This window comes from Triplophysa dalaica, chromosome 13 (genome assembly GCF_015846415.1).
Source record: "Triplophysa dalaica isolate WHDGS20190420 chromosome 13, ASM1584641v1, whole genome shotgun sequence".
NCBI classification, from domain to species: domain Eukaryota; kingdom Metazoa; phylum Chordata; class Actinopteri; order Cypriniformes; family Nemacheilidae; genus Triplophysa; species Triplophysa dalaica.
In genome coordinates, this window is record NC_079554.1 from 17,901,446 (window position 1) to 17,924,840 (window position 23,395).

The window sequence follows — 23,395 nt, forward strand, 5'->3', positions numbered from 1 at the left end:
ATGCAGTTTTTTGTCCAATGCAGAAAGAGTGTTACAATTCCAAGGGGATTATATCAAATATCTTGTATAATTTATTCTAACATGATGTTGGACTTTAATGACGATCTCTTGGAATGATGTCCATATTATCATGGACCCAGTGATGTAAATAAAAATCTCTCAAGAGGAAAAGAGCAGCAGTACCGTCCCTCTCCACCCGCTATACTGGCGCTAACATCCCTGTCATGAGCTCTGGGGTGGGGTTTGTCAGCAGTGGGGCATTTCCTCCAGTGTCGGGTTTCTCCAACGCACTGGCATTTAAATCTGCTGCAGTGGGAAGAAGCCCTTGGAAGCATATCACCGAGGGAAAGTCTGCTCTACTGGAGGATTTGGCAATTGTTTCATGTCTCTTTCCAAATAGCAACACTGTATCTCTTATTTTGTTGCATTATTCAAGAAGAGGATTCATTGTATCGTCTAGCGGCGCGCGCGTTTATTTCATTAGCGCTTGAATGAAAGGCTGCGTGTCTGGCCATGTTTGCACCTCACTGAGCATATAAAACGTCTAATGCATTTTATTTTGATTTAGTTCGTGCATTTTGCGTCGTGGATGATCTAAAAGCACGACAACAGTTTCAATGAAGATAATGTCCTTGTAATATTTGGACTAGAATATAAATACAACGACGTCAGAGGTATCGTTTTCGCACCGCCAGTCTCATTCATTTGAAAACACTACAGTCGTTCTGCGTATAAGGTCGAGTATACTCAGAGCTCATCATGTTCAGCTGGCTGGGTACCGATGACAGGAGAAAGAAAGATCCAGAGGTCTTTCAGACTGTCAGCGAAGGACTCAAGAAGCTCTACAAAACCAAACTGCTTCCACTGGAGGAGCACTACAAATTCCACGAATTTCACTCACCTGCTCTGGAGGATGCAGATTTTGACAATAAGCCAATGGTGCTCTTGGTGGGACAGTACTCCACCGGCAAAACCAGCTTCATAAGGTGAGCTTGATGGGTGTTTGGACGCATTAAACCATCATACAAGGATGCAGTAACACCGATCTTACAAATAAACATGTGTATGAAATACACGAATCAGTGCTTTTTGTTTACATTTCACATTTCAACACGTTAAGTAATAATATCAAACAGTATTATAATGTTCATATGTAATATTGTTTATTGTTGTTATTAATGGACGTTGTCATATGGAGGATGGCTTTTTTAATATGGTTTGTTAAAATGCACATCTTTACGACCTTTTCAATATTTTACAATGTTTTGAGTGGTGCAAGGATGCAATGAAATAATGTTATAGATATTTTATAAAAATAAGTTTGTAGACGTTTGAAAACGTTCAATAATGATGTGCAGTAATTGTAGTGCAACAATTCCTTAAGCAGTTGACTATTAAAGGATTTTTTTTTTTAAATCCCAGCTACTACACCCATGTCAGTTTTTGCAAAGTTTGCATTTGTCATTAGAATCACTGTAAAAATCACATTTCTGTGTCAAATCCAGTGCTAGTTTTGCATGTTCCATGTCAAATACCACACAATTCTACAGGATATGTTCTCTTTGAGAACTTTACGCATTTGTCAGTTGGCGAAGCAAGTAAACGGTTATGCTTTTAACAGATATTTTGACATCACTTGCAGTTAGCAGAAAATGTTTTATAACTTGTGTGTACCTAAAGGCATCACTGCTGTACTTTTTATCCTATTCAAGGACAAATAACCTAGTAAACAAACTCATTTGTGAGACTGTGTCCCTGCTGTGGTGTGATATTTGTCGGTGATTTGAGACATTTACATTTAGTAGACGCTTTTATCCAAAGCGACTTACATTGCTTTATCCTATACATTTTACATAGGTATTTGCAATCCCTTGGGATCGAACCCACAACCTTGCATTCTTACCACTGAGCTACAGGAAAGCTAGAGACTTTTTGTTCATGAAAGGCTGCAAACTACTTACGATCTGGCAACAAAAGAAACTTCGCATGACTCCCGCGTTGCCATAGTTACTCGTCACTTATAGGTTCCGGAATGCAGAAAGAACATGTAAATGTGTTTAAAGACATATTGGGCATCCTTATAAAACGTTTTGGTGGTGTCTGTTATCCCAGCGTTTTAACTCTGACCTGTGATCAGTTATTCAAAGATTTCTGGTGGTTAGCGTAAGTGAACCTTCTGTTATTCATTAGGCATGTGAGGAACAGACATTAGTTTTACCCTCGTAACCTTGAGGTTAGTTGTGAGTTGATATTTGACCAATTTCATAAGGCGCTTTCCAAGAACGTTCACTTTCCTGGAAAAGTAGCTGCTTTTTACCTAAAGGCAAATTCTTATATTTTGATTTGTTGCCTTCATATGCCATGCCATTCACTGTAGCTGGAAGGGATATTTCACCCAAAAATGAAAGTTCTATCATTATTTACTCACCCTCAGATTGTTCCAAACCTGTATACATTTCTTTGTTCTGCTAAACACAAATGAAGATATTTGGAAGAATGTCAGTAACCAAACAGATCTCGTCCCCCACTGACTCCCATAGTATTTATTTGAACTACTATTGGAGTGAATGGGGGATGAGATCGGTTCTTTCAAATATCTTGCGTTCAGCAGAGTAAAGAAGTTTATACAGGTTTGGGACAACCTGAGGGTGTGTAAATGATGACAGAACTTTCATTTTCGGGTGAGGATCTGTCATTATTAACACTCATCTCGTGATTTTGGAAAAACAGATATAGAGAAACTTAAATGCAAAATAAGAAATTATGGATTTTTAGAATAACTGCTGGGAGTAATAAACGCTCCTCTGTGTTTTCTCTAGCTCTCTTTCATCCTCTGCATTATTCATGAGGATCATGAGAGCCTAGTGTGTTTTCTGCTGACTGAACACATAACTAAAGCAAATATACTCCGTTTACTCTCTGCCCTTTTTCAAGAATGTTAGCCCATGGAAACACTTAATTGTATTGTCAGGGAAGGTTTCACACATAGCATTGAATCTTTTCCTCGATGGCTGTTCTTTGTTTATGTTCTTGTGTACTTGCCATAATCTCCGGCTAATGACTTGAGGTTAAGTGTCCTGTAGTTACTCAAACTGTCATTTTGACCTGAACTGTTTTCCAAACAGCCTCAGTAAGACATTTCCAGTCACATGTCCACAGCGGGGCATCTGGACTGAGAAAAGTAAACATTACGTTAGCACTCATATTTTTCTTCAGTGTGATATTAGTGGCGCTCCTTTAAAGCTTGAGTAGAACAGAATTTTTTGTGTTAAAATATGTTTTCCTATTTTGTGTGTAATATGCAAAGATGACTAAGTATATCGATAATGTTCAGGACAAAGTGTTTAATCGCAACGCATATTTTTCTGCAGATATCTCTTGGAGCAGGACTTCCCCGGTATGCGGATTGGCCCGGAACCCACGACTGACTCCTTCATAGCAGTGATGCATGGCACCACGGAAGGACAAATACCAGGAAACGCACTGGTTGTGGATCCCAAAAAACCTTTTCGCAAGCTCAACGCCTTCGGCAATGCCTTCCTAAACAGGTGGGATCAAAAATAACTGTTCCTTTTATTTTAGTCAATGTTTATTGGAAGGCAATACTGCCTTCTGAGTTTACCATATCCCAGTGTATTCCTTTGTACAGTAGCATGGACACGGTTCATGGGAATGTCGGAGCCAAATATTTCAAACTTTAGTCTGTGGTTAGGGATGCACATGAGGCATGGTTTTCCTGGCTCACTGTGACATCACAGAAGTGAGTTGCTACCAGATCTTTCCAATATTCTTCAGCCTGCACCACATTCCTCCTCTCGATTGAGTTACCTCAGGCTTGTTGATCTGTGTTTGACCCGCAATCTGCTCCACTCACATGATAAGTGTTTTATATACAAATTCTGTCATGAATTACTCAACCTCAAATTGTTCCAAACCTGTATACATTTCTTTGGTCTGTTAAACACAAAGAAAGATATTAAGAAAATGTTAGAAAACTGATACCATACCAGTAAAACATGATTTGGTAGTCAAAGTTGCCCAGAACTGTTTGTTTTACTAAATTCTTCAACTGATCTTAATTTGCGTTCATCAGAACAAAAATATATAAACTATTTTTTTCTACTGTTGTAGTCAATGGTGCCCCAGAAAGCTCAGTTGCTAACATTCTTCCAAATATCTTTGTGTTTAACAAAACAAAGACATTTATACAGGTTTTAAACAACTTGAGATTGAGTAATTCATGACCAAATTTTCATTTTTGGGTGAACTATCCCATTAAACTTACCAGCGTGGAACACAAACGTACTGTGGGACAGAGGGACAGAGGGATGGTCCCATATAAAATGTCCCACAGTTGCGTTTGTGATTATTTTTGCAGGTGTTCTGTATTGCAGTATGTTGAAAATTTGGAAGACTACGCTTCTCGTGCAAATGTAGCAGAAATTCTGGAGAAAGTTGTCAGTCAGAGTTGTGCAACAGCAAAGTCTGCATATTTATCAAAATGCACATGTCTGAACGACAGCAACATTTTAATGAGATATTTCTGTCAAGAAATTCACTTTTTTTTACTTGTATTGGCAGGTAGTTTTTCTGCAGGTTTACTTCATTTGTAAAGCTTGAAACAACTGCCCTGGTTTGTAACTTTATTTTTAGATATGCACATCATTTTTAAATCCACAAATAGCAGGAGCTCATGCTTTACTACAACATGTGTAAACTACTGCACATAATTACAAAACAAATGATTTAATGAAATAAAAAAAATCTATTTTTGAACCATGTTGGAAAAACACATAATTTCTCGTAGTTTTCCATTTTAATTTACAACAATTCTAGAACAAATGCTCCATTTTTCTCATATAACTTTAACAAATATTATAGTAAAGAGACATCAGGAAATCCTGTGGGGTGAAAGAGAGGGGAACAGGAGTTGGGAAAGGTCCACAAGTCGGGACTGGAACTGGGGTCCCATGAAGAGCTATTGTGCAATATGTTGACTCACAACCCACGTTGCTATTGGCACCAACCAGAGGCAATATTTTGTGTAGTTTCTAATAATAAATGCAATTCTCCTGCTTAAACCTACATTATTTAGCCTTATTTGTATTTACAAAAATAATTTCTTTGTCAAGCAGTATGCCTTTAGCGGTCGACAGACTCCAAAACATGACACACTTCTTCCAGACCTAATTCACACACACAAAGTCACAACACTGAAAAGCTATAACTAAAAAATGCTATGCACACGACAAACTGACAAACCGTGCACATTAAAATGTGATGCAAAGAGTTTGACTCTGGTTTGTTTGGTTCGCCCTTCAGGTTTGTTTGTGCCCAGCTGCCCAACCCTGTTCTGGAGAGCATCAGTGTGATTGACACTCCAGGAATCCTGAGTGGAGAGAAGCAACGCATCAGCAGAGGTACAGTAAACATTCATGTGTACACAGAGAAGAATATATTATCTGAACCTATTGAGCTATTTAAAACATGGTGGTACCTGTAGCCCTGCCGTCAATCAGGCTGTGTCATTCTTGTGTGCTTTTTTCAAAACACCTCAAATAAAGTTCACTAGTTACTGTTTGCTGATGTTATTGGTGGAAGATACATATTGTAGCATTTTAATAATGGGCCATGTGTGTCTTTACTGTGCTGTGAGATAAGTACTGCAGTCAATGATAAAACTGGGTTGGAAGTTTAAGGCTTGTCTTATTTTGACTTATTTCAATTAGAAAATGGTTTAAATGTCCAGTGTATGAAATATAGCAGCGTCTAGTGGTGAGGTTGCGAATTGCAACCAACAGCTCACTCCACCCCCTCCCTTAAGAAGCACTACTGCAGCTAACACAGGACAAAGATGTCATAATGTTTGGCTTCTTTGCCGAAGGAGAATATTTACGAAACGCGCTCTGTAGAGCAGTTTGTCCATTTAGAGTTACTGTAAAAACAACATGGCGAATTCCATGCAGGGTGACCTGCAGTGTATCTATATAGAAATAGCTCATTCTAAGGTAATAAAAACATAACGCTTCATTATTTAAGGTTTTTATACACCTTTGAAGACATAGTTATGTATATTACATTGCATTTCTGTCAATAGATTCTCCAAAAGTTACATGCAGCACCTGTGAGGCCCTAGAATACAATTTAGGAACATCATCGTAAATCTTTAACACACCTTTATTTATCGGTATGCAAATAATATTGTAAGCTACATTAGCGCATTTGAACAGCTGTAGGCCTATTTGTCATGAGAAATGTTGATGCTACAAAATATATGCAGAGTACATGTTATACTAAATGTTTTTAATTTCTGACAGTTTGTCATGGTTTGCATGAGCTCAGAGTTCCAATTTGAATACAAGTTCACCTTCCATTTGCCTCTTGTCATTTGTATACTTAACTTCCGCGCGTCGCTGTAAATAAGTGAGTTTTTCATTATAAATGACTTATGGTTTTCTCATGAATAGCATCAGTGTATATTGTGTAACTGAAGAGCTTTTAATTGTAACATGATGAAAGCACGTGGTGAGAGACGAGACCTTGTTGAGACGAAGGACATTTTTATTGCTTCATGACCTGTAAGACTCAAGAGTTGCAACAAGCTCTATTATTTGCTTGTATCACCTTTACAAATCTTTGCAGCTTGAATGGGTTATATTAAATAATATTTGTCTATTTAAATGTCTTTTGAAGCCAAAGTCCGGCATATTGCGAAGACAAAAACACCTGTATTTGTCGGGACATTAAATATTAATCTTGATTACCTATAGAGTAGTATTGCATACTTTGTATGTATTTCGTTTGATCACATTTATAAAAGACAGAAACGGCTTTACGATTACTTCTGAAATCATACGCCGTGTGCGGGGGGGAGGGGAAGGCTGAACTAAAGCACATTGTCAACAAAACACAGACTCATCGCATGCGGTTCATGTCCAGCATCTTTTAGCGCTGAGATGGCTCCATATATCAGTTCCAAACAATCTCCAAATCCAGCGTTATATCCACCATTTATAAAACATTCATCACCCAAATGCAGTGAACAAACAAACACCTGCACTTCGCAAACATATTCTCTCTCTCTCTCTCCTGCACACAAGTGAAAGTGACGTCTGCGCATGCTCCTCCTGTTCTCCATGCTGCCGCATTGGCATGCTTTTCAGGCAGAACTGTCCAATAAGGCAGGGGTTCCCAAACTTTTCAGACCATGACCCCCAATATTAGACTGCTGACGACCTGCGACCCCCCCCTCCTCCCCCTCCTTTCTCCTCTTTGTGTTTTCCTCCGACAGCTTGTAAGGATTTGCGATTTGGTTACATACTGACAGAGCTAAAACAAAAAGGAACACAATCTCTAAGCCAGGCTATTTTATTAACAAATTATGGACAAAAAACAAATACATCCCATAACTGTGAAATGCTTAAAGACAGAATACTAACAAGCTGCCTGTAACACGCATACAACAATAACTTTGTATTCAGAAAAAAACGCCTAATGTGATGGATGGGCGCTGTGCGCGGAGCAAAGCAGATCGCCACCCGCAGATCATATTCCACGTTAAGCCATGAACTGTGTTTATTCTTAATGTAAGTCAGCGCGGAGAATGTCTTTTCGCATAAATACGTTGAGCCAAATTGCATGAGTACATGCAACGCGGCTTTCGACGACTGTGGATGTTCCAGCGCAACAGAAACCCAGAACTCGAAAAGTTCTATCAGCGCATCTTCCATATCTGACGCCAGATTATTTGCCGTGGTTACATTAAATGGTGACCTTATCCAGTCATATTGGTCGGGAAGTTTTATTTCCAGTTTATTTTAATCATCCTAAATTTATACTCGCATCATTACTACCTTTTTTAACATATACAATTTTTTTTAAAATTAAGTTTCTGTAAATCATCTCGCGACCCCCCCGCCCCCACTACGCGACCCCCCGGGGGTTTGTGACCCCCACTTTGGTAACCACTGCAATAAGGGACCAAGTAAAATTCTTACAAAACAGTTTTAAATGTTCCAAAAAGACTTTCTGAAACCTGTACGATCGCTGGGGGAGTGTATTGAGCACAGAAATACAACGTTAAATGCCCAACTCGTTTTTTTGACAAGTTAACCATGTTAAGCATGAGAAGACGGCACGTTTAACATTATAAAGAAGTCAGAATGCATGACACATCGTTGCAGCACCCCTTTAAGTATTTTACAGCAAAATAACTTTCATAAAGTTGAATCGCTGTATGGCTGCCCTCATAACAACATGTCGGATTACTTCATTCAGAAATGTCCATTACAGCTGTGCTCCCCATTACTGCTGAGCTTCCTGGCATCAGCAGTTTTCATTTTGTCCACCGACACTCCTCCCACCACGCTTATCCTCACAGACCGAACGGGTACAGCCCTGGGATTACACACACACTCATATTTCTGTTGAAAGAGCCAAGAACTGAGCTTTCCAAGGTCATCGATGTGCTTTTTCAGAACATTAAACAAATGTTTATTAGCACAGGCCTGCATTGAAAGTTTAAAGGCAAGTGTTTGTGTAAAATCTGCCCTTACCTGACAATGGAGCCATTGTATGGAGCTCACTTACAAATGTCTATGAACATTACATTGACATAGAACGTGTTGGGACATAGAAATGACCTTAAATAAAGAGTAAAAGTACTAGATTCCGGGTGCAAAAGGAGGTTTTGGAGTCAGTAATGACTTTGTTTCTTGACTGTTAGTACTGGCTTTACTGAGCGCAGGCAAATCTATTTGTAAGCTTTTAAAGATGTCATTGAATTGTGGAGAGTGATTTCACACTTGAGCTGATGCGATAAGAGCAAGTGAGTTTGTGCCAACTAATAGCACATCGCCACCTTCTCACCAAACTGCATTGTGTCGCTTTTGAAACCTTTAAGCTTGAAGAGGATTAGCGGAGGATTTCTTCCTGTTTGAAGACTGACTGCGTGGTCACAGATGCCGAGTAAGTGCATCTAAATGAACAGTTTTTTATCATTCTTTATAAGAGCACTGCGACAGGCTCGTGAAGGGGATTGCGGTATTGTTAGTGTGATTGTCGTGTTTTGCTAGCTGGTAGAACGGCTTTCGTCCTTTCGCCGTCTTTCACAAGCTCGCAGTCTCTTTTTTCCTCATTTGCACATCAGCGTGATGTGTTTAGCAAGACTTAATGAGAAACCGGCTCTCACTTGTTCTACACTCGGTGCTCATGTCAAGCTGAACTGTGGAATTTCTCCAGCCATCACATGAGATGACGGACACATTCTTTCTCATTGGCAGCTGATCCCGTTTCATCCTGCAAATAGAGGTTTATATTCACTGACTCAAATCAGAAACTGACATTTTTTCATAAAAGGACTAAGGTTTCAGACACCTCGAATTTTGGATATTTCCAACCTCAAACCTGGAAATAATATCTGGAATTACTAACATTACAACAGTGATGTTACGTATGGTTTGGTAATATTAAAACATTTAAACGGCGCATTTCCAGGTTGAGGTGGAAAATCGCAGGTGTCTGTATTGCAGCATAAGAGGTGTTTTCAGATGCATCATCACAGGTATATTTGTTTGTTTATACACCGACTGTGTCTGTAATTAACTCCTGTTGTTGCCTTCATACGTGGCTTTGGTTGCAGACGGCACTTCTACTGACTGTTTACTGTCATTGTCTGCCAAGAGCTGACTGAAAACAGCAGTTCTGATCTGATTGCCCAAGATGTTCATTTCCAGGATTCTTCTGTGGATGCACGTTTTATTAATCCACTGGGGAAGACAAGTTCTCAGGCTACAGCATAGAAAACATTTTTGGAAGCTGAAACTTTCAAAGATATGCAAGAGATTTGTGACCCCAGATCACAAAACCAGTCTTAAGCAGCACAGGAACATTCTTTGTGATAAAAATACATCGCATCAGTCAAAATGGTGGACTTTTCCTTTAAGTAAAGATCATGTTCCATGAAGATATTTAGTAAATTTTCTTCCATAAATATATAAAGACTTCTAAGTGGACAATCTCAATCATAAGACTGGTTTTGTTGTCCAGGGCCACATATGTCGGTAAATTCAAAGGTTCAAGGAAAAAAGTTCTTCTTGGTCTGCAAGTTTGCAACATGTAAGCATGCTTACTACACATTTTAAAAAAGTGTGTATGGTAAAGAATTATGCTGCTTTATGTGAACATTCGTGGAATATTAGTTAGGCTGCTTTCTCACTGCTATAGTATTGCAGGACTGTTATTCTCTCTCTCTCTCTCTCTCTCTCTCTCTCTCTCTCTCTCTTCCTCTCTAATCTACATTGACCGTACACAAGCATTACTCCCAAAAGCAGTTTAATCACTCCAAGCCCTCTTACCTTATTTCCTTCAGGAAACACTTAACTGCCAAATCTACTTACTGTAGTATTGTGTTGTATTATGTTCAGCTCATGTGTAGCACATGTGGCAATATTCCACACCAGTCTCAAGTCTTGGGTTTTTATTTGTATTTCAGTTATAGTCAACATGCGAAGCCGTCATTTTGCCATTGTCAGTTCGTAAATTACTGAGACATTGAATCGTATAACCCAATCTGCCTTTCATTGCATGTTTTTATCATTTGACATCTTTGTATCTTTCTCTCCCATGAACAGCCGCAACAGAGGATGGCTTTGGTTATAGCTCCCTGCATAAATGTCCGTACGGAGGTATTGTAGATATCAAAACTACTGTAAGCCACCACAGTGTTAACACCTGCAGCTTATTATGCCAATGAGATTCCAGCACGGCTCGCTCCAGACGTGCTGTTAAATCACAGGTTCACCTGATATTAACCTACAGATTCACCTTATAATCACAGCTGTAATTTCAGCCCAGTTTCACTGCTGTTATTGTCCTGCGCTCAAAGACGCTCCTATTATGTGTCTGTTACTGTATACCCCCTGTTGTACACCTTTGAGTTTAATAGTCTGAAGTTACAAATAGTCTATAGAATGATAGAAAGACATGATCACAGTATTGCAGATGACAATAATAATTCCTTTAGTGAAACTATCAAATCAGAAGGGATGGTCCACCGCATTCCTATAGACATGGGATCTTTCTGCAAATGGCTTTGCTGTCATATTCCATGTCATTGATTTGAAATATTAACACACTAATTCCCGACAACAGAACTCCCTTATGTTTTTGCTTAATGCCTTAGGGTGTGGAAGTAATACGGATGTGTGTATCTGTGATGCAGGGCTGGATGTTGTTTCTGCAGGTATTGTATGCATCAGCACAAAAACATAATGACAACATTGACTCGACAGGAGCGTCTGGTCAAAATCACCATTATTATTTATCATTATAAAAGATTCTGTTTCTCATACGTTCTGTTCGAAGGTGAAGTTTTCGCTGTAGGTACTGAAGTAATGAAAAATATTGGTTATATTTAATACATGGTTATTACAAGTTAACCATTGCTTTGCTACAATAACCATTGTTTAACCGTTTTATTTGTAGTTTGCATGAATGTATTCAATTTGACTTAAGATGATTACTGGACTTGCTATAGTAAATCCATGATTCATTTTCATAGGGACGTCGATATATTTTAGAAAAAAAATTGTGAACAATTGAGTCATGTCATAAGGAAAATTATGAAGCTTTTAAAAGAAACATTTTCATAAACAACTTTGTTTTTAAAGATGTTCAAAAAACATATTTGTATTGTTATCAGGTCTTTATGGTATGTATTAGATAATAGTAAAGGTATTTAAATCTAGTATTTTTGTAGTTATTACTACTTAATCAAAATAACCAGATTGAAATGACTTGGTATGCGCGATAAAAAAACAAGTTATCTTTTACAAGTTTTCTGCATGATAAAAATACACTGCCTATTTAATTCAGATCTGAAAATGTATAGCATATGTCTGTAAACAGATAATATATAAAAAATAATAAATCATTTATGTAATTTATTTGACCATATATTATTAAAAGTTTTGTTTCAAAAATATCTATATATAAAATTTCCCCTCTATGGAGTGAGTCTGATACTCCCGTATCACTGTCTTTTATTAATGATTTAAATAAACATAAAATTATTATTCGATAAAATTAAGGAAATTAAGTACGTTTTACTGCAATCTAGGGATTTCCTCGTCTCTAGTAGAATGCAAAATGGAGGAGTTTTATGTATACTGAATAAATTCGAGCTGAATTTCATGTAAGGAGCGATTCCAGTCAGGTCCGGATCACACTGTCGGGGCTTATTTCTGTGATAACAACCAGCTGTTTGTACATTATCCTGCTTATAACACGGCGACTTGCCACATGAGAAAAAAACTGGACATGAAATGTGAATTTGAAATATTGATTTAGATCCTTTTTACAAATACAGAACTTCCGTGAGGAAAAGCAGTTCAGATGTCACAAACTTGCAATTTGGTTTAACCATTTGCAAACATAACGTCATATAATGTATGTTATTTAAAGATGTATTTATATTTAATTTGTCAAAATGATTTGCTTTATCCGGGATTCTGTGTTTTATTAGTTTTGAGAGTTGTTATCTTGGAATACTGCCTATTAGAATCAAGCATTCCAACGAGCCGTGTAATAATGTTGTATTATTCTCTAGTCATATGTCTTTTTGTCCTCCGATGCATTTCAGCTAAACAACTGGGTTCTGAGATCATATTGTGCACATTAGAAGAGGATTTAAACCATTAAACCATTAGGTTTCATGTGAAGGCTTCTGTATTCTTGACTAAGTAGCAGTCTATTCCTCTTTTGAGAGCACAATTTGCCATTTGAAGCTAATGCACTATTGCTCAGATAACTTTCTAATCCTGATAATAGTGTGAAGCTTCAGAGCATGAGAGCTGGCCTGAGAAGGGTCAGTATCCAAAATCATTCAGATGCAAGCCAACAGATTTTACAAATGTTGACTTGTGAATACTCAATATTTTTTTACATTTTGTAATGCCTTAATGTTTTGGTTTAAAATGAAAATCATCATCACATTATAATATTGAAATGACTGTATTGTGAGCAGGTCGCCCTGTATCCCCTGAGAGGAGATTGAGCAAGTTGAGCTGTAAAAAACCAATGCACACTGGGAGACATTAGATAAAAAATCACTTAAAGTTTGCTGCTTGACTTTAAGCACTTCAAATGCCAGGTCTAACAAGGTCATTCGTCCCTTCAGAGTGGCCGGCTGCTTCTCCCCTCTCCACCGAGTCCATGAACCGTAAATACTATATCGGGATATTGATCTGTTTTTGCTCTCTCAATCAGGCTATGACTTCGCTGCTGTGTTGGAGTGGTTTGCCGAGCGCGTGGACCGCATCATTCTGCTGTTCGACGCCCACAAGCTGGACATCTCGGATGAATTCTCCGAGGTCATCAAGGCCCTCAAAAACCACGAGGACAAGATCCGCGTGGTGCTCAACAAAGCTGACCAGATCGAGACGCAGCAGCTGATGCGCGTGTATGGCGCACTCATGTGGTCGCTGGGGAAGATAGTCAACACGCCCGAGGTGATCCGGGTCTACATTGGCTCCTTCTGGTCGCATCCGTTGCTGATTCCTGACAATCGGAAGCTGTTTGAGGCAGAAGAACAAGACCTGTTTAAGGATATTCAGTCACTGCCTCGGAATGCTGCCCTACGCAAGCTGAACGATCTTATCAAGAGAGCTCGACTTGCAAAGGTAAACTACACACACAATTTGAATTTGCTTTTTACTACTGTAGATCTTCATTGTAGAAGCACTCTAAAACAAAAACATTATTTTTTTATGTTGAACACAGAATATGTTTTCAGAAATGTTTCAGTGGTTTTGTGGGTCCACACCATTTGGGCCAGTTTTTTGGTTTCCAACATTCTTCAAAATATCTTCCATTGTGTTCTGCAGAGGAGAAGTCATACAGTTTGGAATGACATTTTTGACCTATTTTTGTCTTCTGAAACCTAAACCAAACCACTTCTGACAACAACATATAATGACCAAAGTGCTCAGAAAGTTTGGCTTGCAAATTACTTTCTGACAAAAGCATGCCGAGTCTTTGCTGTTCAGAAGAGTGAGAATGTAGTGTGTATGATTCAGGATACACTTCAATCCCATCTTGACTCTGTTTTCAGTTACATTTTTTTTATGCTCCGTCATGTTCTTGATTTGGTCAGCATGTAGCTCAGTGTAGCAGTAATAGGACTATGTGCCTGTATTGCATTGTGTTTTTGGGCCTGTTGTCTGTCTGATCTATTTGCAGGCCTCGCTCTGTAATGAGGCCATTATCCAAACTGTATAGCCTGCCTCTTCTGTCTGACATGATAGAGTTCTGATCTAAACTGAACTGAATGCCATTGAATTTCCTCCTGTGCATTGGACACATAATATCTGGCTCAGCAATAGTCATTCTGGTTACACTTTACAATAAGGTCCCATTAGATAGCATTGCATACATGAACAATACTTAAATAGCATTTATTTAGTATCTTCATTTTAATATATAAATATATATATATTATATATTTTTATATGTAATTTAGTTTGTTAACATCAGTCAATGCATTACCATGAACAAACAATGCATGGTTCTTAAGAAAAAAAGAAATAAGGAAAAATAGGAATGCAATTTAAATAAATATTTATGTATTATTAATAAATAATAAATATAAAATAGCATTAAATATTCAAATAAAGTAAAAATATAAGAGGTAGGATTACATTGGTTTTACAGGGGAAAAAATCATTCCATTCCATTCCATTTTCTACCGCTTATCCGAACTACCTCGGGTCACGGGGAGCCTGCGCCTATCTCAGGAGTCATCGGGCATCAAGGCAGGATACACCCTGGATGGAGTGCCAACCCATCGCAGGGCACACACACTCATCACTCACGCACTCACACCCTACGGACAATTTTTTCCAGAGATGCCAATCAACCTACCATGCATGTCTTTGGACCAGGGGAGGAAACCGGAGTACCCGGAGGAAACCCCCGAGGCACGGGGAGAACATGCAAACTCCACACACACACAAGTCGGAAGCGGGAATCGAACCCCCAACCCTGGAGGTGTGAGGCGAACGTGCTAACCAATAAGCCACCGTGCCCCCCTGGAAAAAATCATAATAATAGAAATTATATCGTATAAAAACAAAAAAATATATATATATTTTAATAGTTTTAAATGTTAAAGCTGTAAATACACAATCAAAACGGTGTTTGAACATTTGATGTTCAGACTTAATAAATCATGTCAATAGATAATGTGAACCATGTTAGTACAAGAAAATAAATAATAAAAAGGTTATATTTTGTCAATGTCAGAGTAGATCAACCTTCTATAGAATCTATAACATGAGTTCTGGAGTAATTTTAGCTAATGAAATGAACCAGAAATTCCTTGAAAGTCAGGGGTCATGTGACTAATGAGAATTGTGCTGAAAGATTCTGAGAGAACATAAGTCAATGTCACGGCTCATAAAGGCATGTTAATTATATCCTTCATAGTCATGGCCATTGTGTTCTTACTGCAGAAAAGAGCTGATAAAATCATTAGCATGTCTTACTTGTAAAGCCCATAGCCAGATTCCACAATATAACAGCGTTCTTCAAAAGCAGCCTAACTCAGTTTTTATTGAAATTACACAGAAAGGAAGAGAAACTCCAACATAAAGCTGTCATGTAAAAGGAAAAGGAACATTCTGATGTGAGTTTGTGTTATGTTTCAATCCTTTATTTTTCCATCAGTACAGATGTCGGTCAGTCACATGCGCTATATGACAGAGAGAGAGATCCCCGCTGACAGAGGAAATCACTAATCACATGTCAAACTCAAATTTAACATCCAGATCCAGATGCTTCTATTAAAAAGAACTTTATCTTTGTCTCTGACCTCCGATCATAGATGTGCTTCCCGTCCTGTCAACATTTATACAGTCATCTTTCCTTCCACCCGGGGGTCAGGCCCTGCTGTGCTCAGATGGTGGTTTATTTAGTAACTTGTGTATTTTCGTATTGAACATTGTATCATTTGCATGGGATGAAAACACTGTTCTTAAAGGGATAGTTCAATCAAAATGCAAATTCATCATCATTTCCAAACGGTATGAGTTACTTCTGCAGAACGCAAAAGAAGAATATTTTGAAGAATGTTGCTAACCAATCAAAATTTGGTTCCATTTTATGGACACAAACCCACGGAGATATTTCTCGAAATATCTTCTTTCGTGCTACACAGAAGAAAGAGTCAAAAACAGGTTTGAGTGACATGATGACAGAATAAAAAAATTTGGGTAGACTTTCTCTTTGAACAATTTTAGACTACAAAATCATATTAGTCTGAATCTAACGATGCCAATCAATAACATATTAAGTTTATGTTTATTAAATTATTTAGCATTAAGATAAGTCTGTTTAATGGATTATTATATATAAACCGACATATAATACGATATCACATTATTGAGAATGAGAGTGTATGAATAGTCATTAATAATGTTTGGTTTTATTCTTTCTTTTTTAATGTAAAATATTTTTCTTTTATTTGAAGGTGAAATGCTGTATAACCTTGAGATGTTCGTGTGAGATTGACCTTGTGAATCAGTTGATGTTCTGCTCTGTAGACTTGGCATAAACTTTGCTTCTCTGTTCTCACAGGTTCATGCGTACATCATCAGTTCTATGAAGAAAGAGATGCCTTCGGTCTTCGGAAAGGACAACAAAAAGAAGGAACTGATTAACAGCTTGGGTGAGATCTACACCCGCATTGAGAGGGAACACCAGATCTCCCCGGGAGACTTTCCAAACCTCAAGAGAATGCAGGTAAGGACCATTTAACAAATAGCCATAAAGAATCAATCAAATGCTTTCCAGTTGGAGCCATTGAGCATGAAGATTCAAAAGAACCGAGTACATTGTCCTTCTTTCCTGCTGAACAGGACCAGCTTCAGGCCCATGATCTAAACAAGTTCCAGCCTTTGAAAATGAAGCTGCTTGACAGCGTGGATGACATGTTGGCCCACGACATCGCCCAGCTCATGGTGCTGGTGCGTCAGGAGGAAGCACAAAGGCCCAACCAGGTCGTGAAGGGCGGCGCCTTCGAGGGCACCCTGAATGGGCCGTTCGGTCACGGATACGGTGAGGGGGCGGGCGAGGGCATCGATGAAGTCGAGTGGGTGGTGGCACGTGACAAACCCATGTACGATGAAATCTTCTATACTCTCTCACCCGTCAATGGCAAAGTGACCGGAGCTAATGCCAAGAGGGAGATGGTGAAGTCCAAGCTGCCCAACACGGTGCTTGGAAAGATCTGGAAGCTGGCTGACATCGATAAGGATGGTATGCTTGACGACGAGGAGTTTGCTTTGGCCAATCACCTGATCAAGGTGAAACTGGAAGGTCATGAACTTCCGGGTGAACTGCCGTCTCATCTGGTTCCACCTTCCATGAGAAAAGTTCCAGAGTAAAATGTAGCGTGACTGAATTTATGGATGGATTATGGAAAACAGATGTGGTGAATACAGGTTGCAGTTCATTTTAAGGAATTCTAGAAGACATCATTATTAGAAAGAAGGAAAAGCAAGGACTCTGTTCAAATATGTGATGATGGTTTAGTAAGACTGGACTGAATTTGAAAATGATCCATCAATTCTTTTGACCTGTGTATATTTTTTGACCTGTGTCAGCCGTTTAAAGGTTCATTTCAGGAATAGTTGACGAAATGAAAATGCTGTTGTTATTTACACTACACATCCTCAAGTTATTCTAACCCAATGTTACTTTCATCAAAACAAAACAAACTATAAAGAACATTTACACAGCTTTTTTACCATGCAACAAGAGTTTGTCAAGCATTGTAAAAAAAAATCACATTGTCAGTTCTACGTACACAGTTTCCGCCAAATTCTAAGTGTGTCCAAGAAACGGATCAGTAAACAAATTATTTTAACACGGTTCTTTTCAATGAATTGGTGATCTGGTTCACAGATTTGACTGAATGCAATGAATTAGAGGTTGACTCACTGACCCGTGACCGCTATGAACTGTACTTGTACAGAAATAAGCTGCTTGAAGATTTGTCCAGAACAAAAAAATGAGGAAAGTCTTATGGGTTTGGAATAACATATGGAGTACCTTAATAATTGTACTGTATGTGGTCCTGGATTTTAAAGACACTCACTCATCTGTTCATCTCATATGACACTAGAGCTTCATTCCTCCCTGTTTTTATTGTCATTCATTGTGCATTGATTTGTGTGTCTGTTGGGGAATACTGAACAGAAATGCACAGATGATCGGATGTGATGAGAGGCGAAATTCCTTTTATAACTAAATGTAACTGTTTTCTCTTCCTGTGAAGGCAGCATTTTAACAAATGCGAGTCCTTTCTAGCCTGACGAAGAAACTGTTAAAATGTATAGATGTCAAGTCAGTATGTGTTTTGATTGACCTGTAGAACTAGTTTGTTATAAGTCTGTATATGTAAACATGTAAACTAACTTGGGTTTAGGATACTTCTGGTTTTGATTTCCAAAGAAGGATTATAAAAAAAATTACGATGCAATTTAGCGATTACTGTGCATTATCATTGAAACAGCAGCAGTTTAGCATCCAAATATGTATTTAGTCATATTAGTTTATTACATATTTCCTCAAAGTAATCGTATGAGCGTTTAGGGATTAACTGAACTCTTTCCCTATTCATCCAGAGATGTCCCGTTTATTCCTGCAGATTTTTAAGATCTGTTAAATTGAACGGATGAGGTTCATGCACTGACGCTTGTAACTCACCTAAATGGCAAAATCTGATCCGCCTTGATTTATTGACTCATATATGAAATATATTCACTGACCCAAATCAAATTCACTTTCCGGGAAAACAGTTGTCGTTTGGTTTGGGCACAGGTAAAATTACTTAATTAAATATGGTAACGAAAATCATCTCCTCCTCCACAAGCTCAAAGTTATCAAAAGCAGAATTCAACCAATAAGCTGCCTCTGTGCCTTTGTACACGCCCACCGTAATCAGATTTTTTTGGCACTGCACATGTGTAGAATTGTATGTAGCAGCACATTGTATTGTTCTACAATATATATCTTCTTGACATGCTCTAAAAATGACACTATTCAAAGACTAGTTGATGTTGCGAGTTGATGTTGAGTCTCTAAAGAAAAAAATCCAAAATTGCACAAGTTTCTTCTTTTTACCATAATGTAGATTGTGCATTTGTGTGTTTGACCAAGTATGTACGCATACATGTAAATGGGGTGCAATATGGTTTGCAAGTATAGTAAATAAGTGTTTGTGTGCTTGCGCTATAAGCACAGATGCTGCGTTGCTCATTGTGTGATTTATCCAAACCACGTGAACACTGCTGTTCAGAGAGGTGGACATTATTCAAACAAATAAAATCTAACTCATTTAAAAGGGTCCCTTTGTTTCTGGATGTCTTTTTTTGCCTTATGACCGAATTGTGTCTCGATATGAATAATGTCTGTGTGACATTTTGCTTTAGGGTACTGTTGAGCTGAACTGTGGGCCACGCCCCTCCAGCCTTGATACACTAGGCTGAGTGCACCAGGTGAAGGTGATTTACTAATCATTTTGGGGTTGGAGTCACGCACACACAAACTCTCTACAAAGCAGTAGTGGGAGCAAGCAGCATGAGAGGTGAAGGAGATCTGGACGTTTAGACTGAAAACCTAAGACTGTTGGAGCAAAACAAAGCTTTCAAGGAAGACGCAGCCGGTGAGCTCCTTTCTATTCTTGGATGTAACTGGGCATTATTGTTGTTGTCCATTGGTTGCAAGTCATTGTAGGTAAATGCAGTTAAATCTAATGTCTTTTAAAATCATGTGAGCTGATTGAAATGCAAATGTTATGTATTTAGATGTGTCTTAAAAGCTGCTAATTTATTGCATAGTAAATCACGAGGTTGAGCCAAATTCCATACTGTGAAAGTATTGCAGATGTGTGCCATATTTAAATTATTTCTGGGTATTGAGAATTTAATACTCATGTGTTTCATAGAATGTATTTATTTTTGTTTCATTGTTTAAAATGGTATTTATTCATGTTTAAAGGTTTTTCACCTGGATATTCATATTGCATCAATCTTCTAAATAAAGAAAAGAAAGCAAAAGTGTGATGAGTGGAATCCTGTAAAGTCTTCCTGAAAATTAGCTGCCCTGTCAAGTGGGGAGTTTTGCACACTATAACTTTGCAAAAGCAAAGGAACTTGACAGTGAAAAACCGGCCGACGCGACCGGCCAGGCCTGGAAACCCAGAAGCCTGGTGAGAAACAGAACGTCACCTTACTTCATGCTTCTGGAATAGAAGATGTCCGACTCAAAATCGCTGGAGCAGCTTAAAGCCAACAGAACAACGGCGAAGCGGCAATTCTCCCGGCTGGCCAACAAGGTTGTGAGGATGCATGCAATATTGCCTGAAGAGGAGGTCAGAGACAGTTTCAAAAAGCTTACAATTGAGGCCAACAAAGTCATGGAGGCAAATGATGATGTGGAGGCCCAGTGTATGGCAGAAGTGGAGTTGGATAAAGGTGCTACAGTTCCTGTGCTGAGTGAGCAACAAAAAGCCGATGTTGGAAAAGCGGCAAGTGAGTGTGAAACCAAACTGAAGGATGTGGAAAATCTTGTCCAAAAGACACTTTGGGCTAACTTTGGAGAAGAGGAACTGACTATGGCGGTAAAAGCTGCAGAGGGTAACTTGGAGTGTCTGGCATCCTTCGAACTCAGCAGAGGCAAAGAGGCTTTCGACTTTATGTTCGACTACCTGGAAAGACTGGTTGAAAAGGCAAAAGAGCTGCACAAGCAGTGGAAGTGTTGGGCCCCTCCTGCTGAGCAGAAAGACTTCCAGTGGCGCATACGAGAGCTTGACCAGGCTATTCCAAAGTTAATGTCAAGAAAAGCACAATTTATTCAAGCAAAAGCTGAAGAAGATGCTGAAAAGGATTTGACTGCAGCTCCCAAAGGCTACCCATCGTCAGCCATTAGACTGAAGCCAACTTCCCTCCCTAAATTTACTGGCATCAAGCGTGACTTTCACTGCTGGAGAAGAGACTGGGAGGCCCTTCAGGTGCAAGGGGAACCGACTGGGTCGAAAGAAGTCAAAAAGTTCCAGCTTCTTGATAGTTTAGATGAAAGGATAAAGAGAGATCTTCGCTTGACAACTTATAAAACAGCAGACGACATCTTTCGTGTGCTGGAGAATCGGTTCGGAAGCCAAACTGTGATCGCCATTGAGATAGTTGAGGAATTGCAGAGGCTTCCAGCTGTCAAAAGCTACCAGCCAAAGAAGATTGTTGAGCTCATCCAAGCTGTTGAGAAAGCTCTTGAAGACCTGAGTGACCTTGGAAACACTGGTGCTTTAAAGAACCCTCTGGTGACTAGGTCCATTGAAAGCAAACTCCCTGATGCACTGAAGAAAGAGTGGCTACTTTGTGTAGCTGAAAAGGGCAGTGCTGATCCAGACAAGCGCTTTGATGGTCTTCTAGCTTTCCTCAAGGGTCAAGAAAGCATCTATGAGCAGCTGGACCAATTGAGGGATGAAGACCCACCAAGAAAAGAAATCCGGGCTGAGCAAAGGCAAGCCAGAACCAGGGCCTTAAACCAGTCAAGCAGCCATCTTTACGGATGTGTCGTTTGTGGCGACATCAAGCATAAGAGAAAACTCTACTTCTGCAGAAAGTTCCGCGCGCTCAGACTCCCAGAGAAGAAGGATGCTGTAAGGAAACTGGGAGCCTGCGGGAAATGTTTGGAGGTTCATGATGATGATGATGACCACTGCAAAACGTCCTTTTTGTGTAGAAATCCTGAATGTGAAGGCAGGCGGGGGGCAGAACACCACTATTACCTATGTCCCAGTGCTGAAACATTCAGAGGCAGCACAACCCAGAGGAAGAGCAAAGGCAGCATGGTGGGAGGTGGAAGCACAAGGAACTACACTGAGGTACAAGAAGAATTCTTCAGCAAACTATCGCCTGAGTTAGCCCAGCAATGCCAAGATGTATTCTGCAACACAGTGTCTAGAACCTGCCATGCTGCAAAAGGGCACTCAAGTCTTCTGAAGGGAGGCGGCTTAGTAGAGTGGCCTGTCATCATGATGCTACTGGAGGTTAAGGCCAATGCTGGACAAAGGATTGGTACCTTGATTGACCTAGCTTCAGACACCAATTACATCACCCACGAGGCAGCAGGTCGACTCAATCTAAGAAGTGAAAGAATCACACTCGTGGTCCATGGTGTAGGAGGAATGAAAGTCTTCGTCAAAACAAGGCGTTATCTCTTAAAGATCCGCGTTGGCACCTCAAGAGGTACCTTCAGGTCTCACCAGTTGATTTGCTACGGGCTAGACAGCATCGCAGATGTCCATAGGCATGTGGCAGCTGAGAAACTGCAAGAGTTCTTCCCTGACATTCCGCTCAGTGAACTGGTGAGACCAAGAGAGATCCACCTCCTTGTAAGTCACAAGGAAGGTCAGCTGGCTCCCCAGAAAATCCGAACAGTGGGGGACCTTGTGCTGTGGGATGGACCACTGGGAAAGACTGTTGCTGGCACACACCCTGAGCTGTTTGAAGAGGTTGCAGTATCAGCCCATATGTCTAGAACGCATTTTGCAAGGTCAATGAGGGCCGCTGCGGTGAAATATGAAGAACATACCTGTGTGGTCCCTATCCATTCTCCACAAATTCAACCTACCCCGATAATCACTCAATGTCAGCATTCCAGTTCAGCACCCACTGCCTCCAACTTCCTCGAGTGGTGGAAATGGGACAGTATTGGTGCCGGCTGTGTCCCGAAATGCGGAGGCTGTCGCTGTGGAAACTGTCAGCCAGGTGGCAAAGAAATGACGCTTTCTGAAGAAAGAGAGTTGGAGGTGGTGAGGAGTGGTCTTACATATGCAACTTCTGACGATCACAGTGAGAGCCCACACTGGCATGCCAGTTACCCCTGGGTGGAGGATCCAGCTGTGTTGCCGAGCAACAGGAATGCAGTCGAAGCCACCTTCCTGAGGACAGAGAGGCAGCTGGCGAAGGAACCAGAATGGAAGGCCGCCTATGCTGCTCAAGTTCACGATATGGTTAACCGGCGAGCCGCAATGAAGATGTCTAAGGATGCCCTACATTCGTGGATTGGACCAGTATGGTACATCAGCCATCTCATTGCACCCAATCCACACTCAGTCACGACTCCTGTAAGACTTGTCTGGAATAGCAGTCAGAAGTTCAGAGGTTTGAGTCTTAATGATCTCCTGCTAAAAGGCCCAGATGTCCTGAATCCAATCCGTGCTGTACTTCTGAGGTTCCGGAGTGGAGCCTTTGCTGCTTTGGGAGACATTAAGAAAATGTACAATTCAGTATGGCTTGAAGACCGAGAAGTACATTTGCATAGGTTTCTATGG

At 39.7% G+C, this 23,395-nt stretch overlaps 1 protein-coding gene across 1 annotated transcript; it reads left to right on the forward strand.

Moving 5' to 3' along the window:
* The first annotated feature begins 283 nt into the window (after positions 1-283).
* ehd3 (EH-domain containing 3) lies at positions 284-19,406 on the forward strand. Its single transcript, XM_056764545.1, has 6 exons — positions 284-986; positions 3,372-3,548; positions 5,323-5,420; positions 13,267-13,679; positions 16,633-16,797; positions 16,914-19,406. The coding sequence occupies exons 1-6, from the start codon at positions 760-762 to the stop codon at positions 17,439-17,441; spliced, it is 1,608 nt and encodes a 535-aa protein (XP_056620523.1). The 5' UTR covers positions 284-759; the 3' UTR covers positions 17,442-19,406.
* Positions 19,407-23,395: the final 3,989 nt, after the last annotated feature.

Coding starts and splice junctions, on each gene's coding strand:
- ehd3 (XM_056764545.1), top strand. CDS start 760: ATGTTCAGCTGGCTGGGTACCGATGACAGGAGAAAGAAAGATCCAGAG. Junction 987..3,371: donor GGCAAAACCAGCTTCATAAG/GTGAGCTTGATG, acceptor ATTTTTCTGCAG/ATATCTCTTGGAGCAGGACT. Junction 3,549..5,322: donor GGCAATGCCTTCCTAAACAG/GTGGGATCAAAA, acceptor TTCGCCCTTCAG/GTTTGTTTGTGCCCAGCTGC.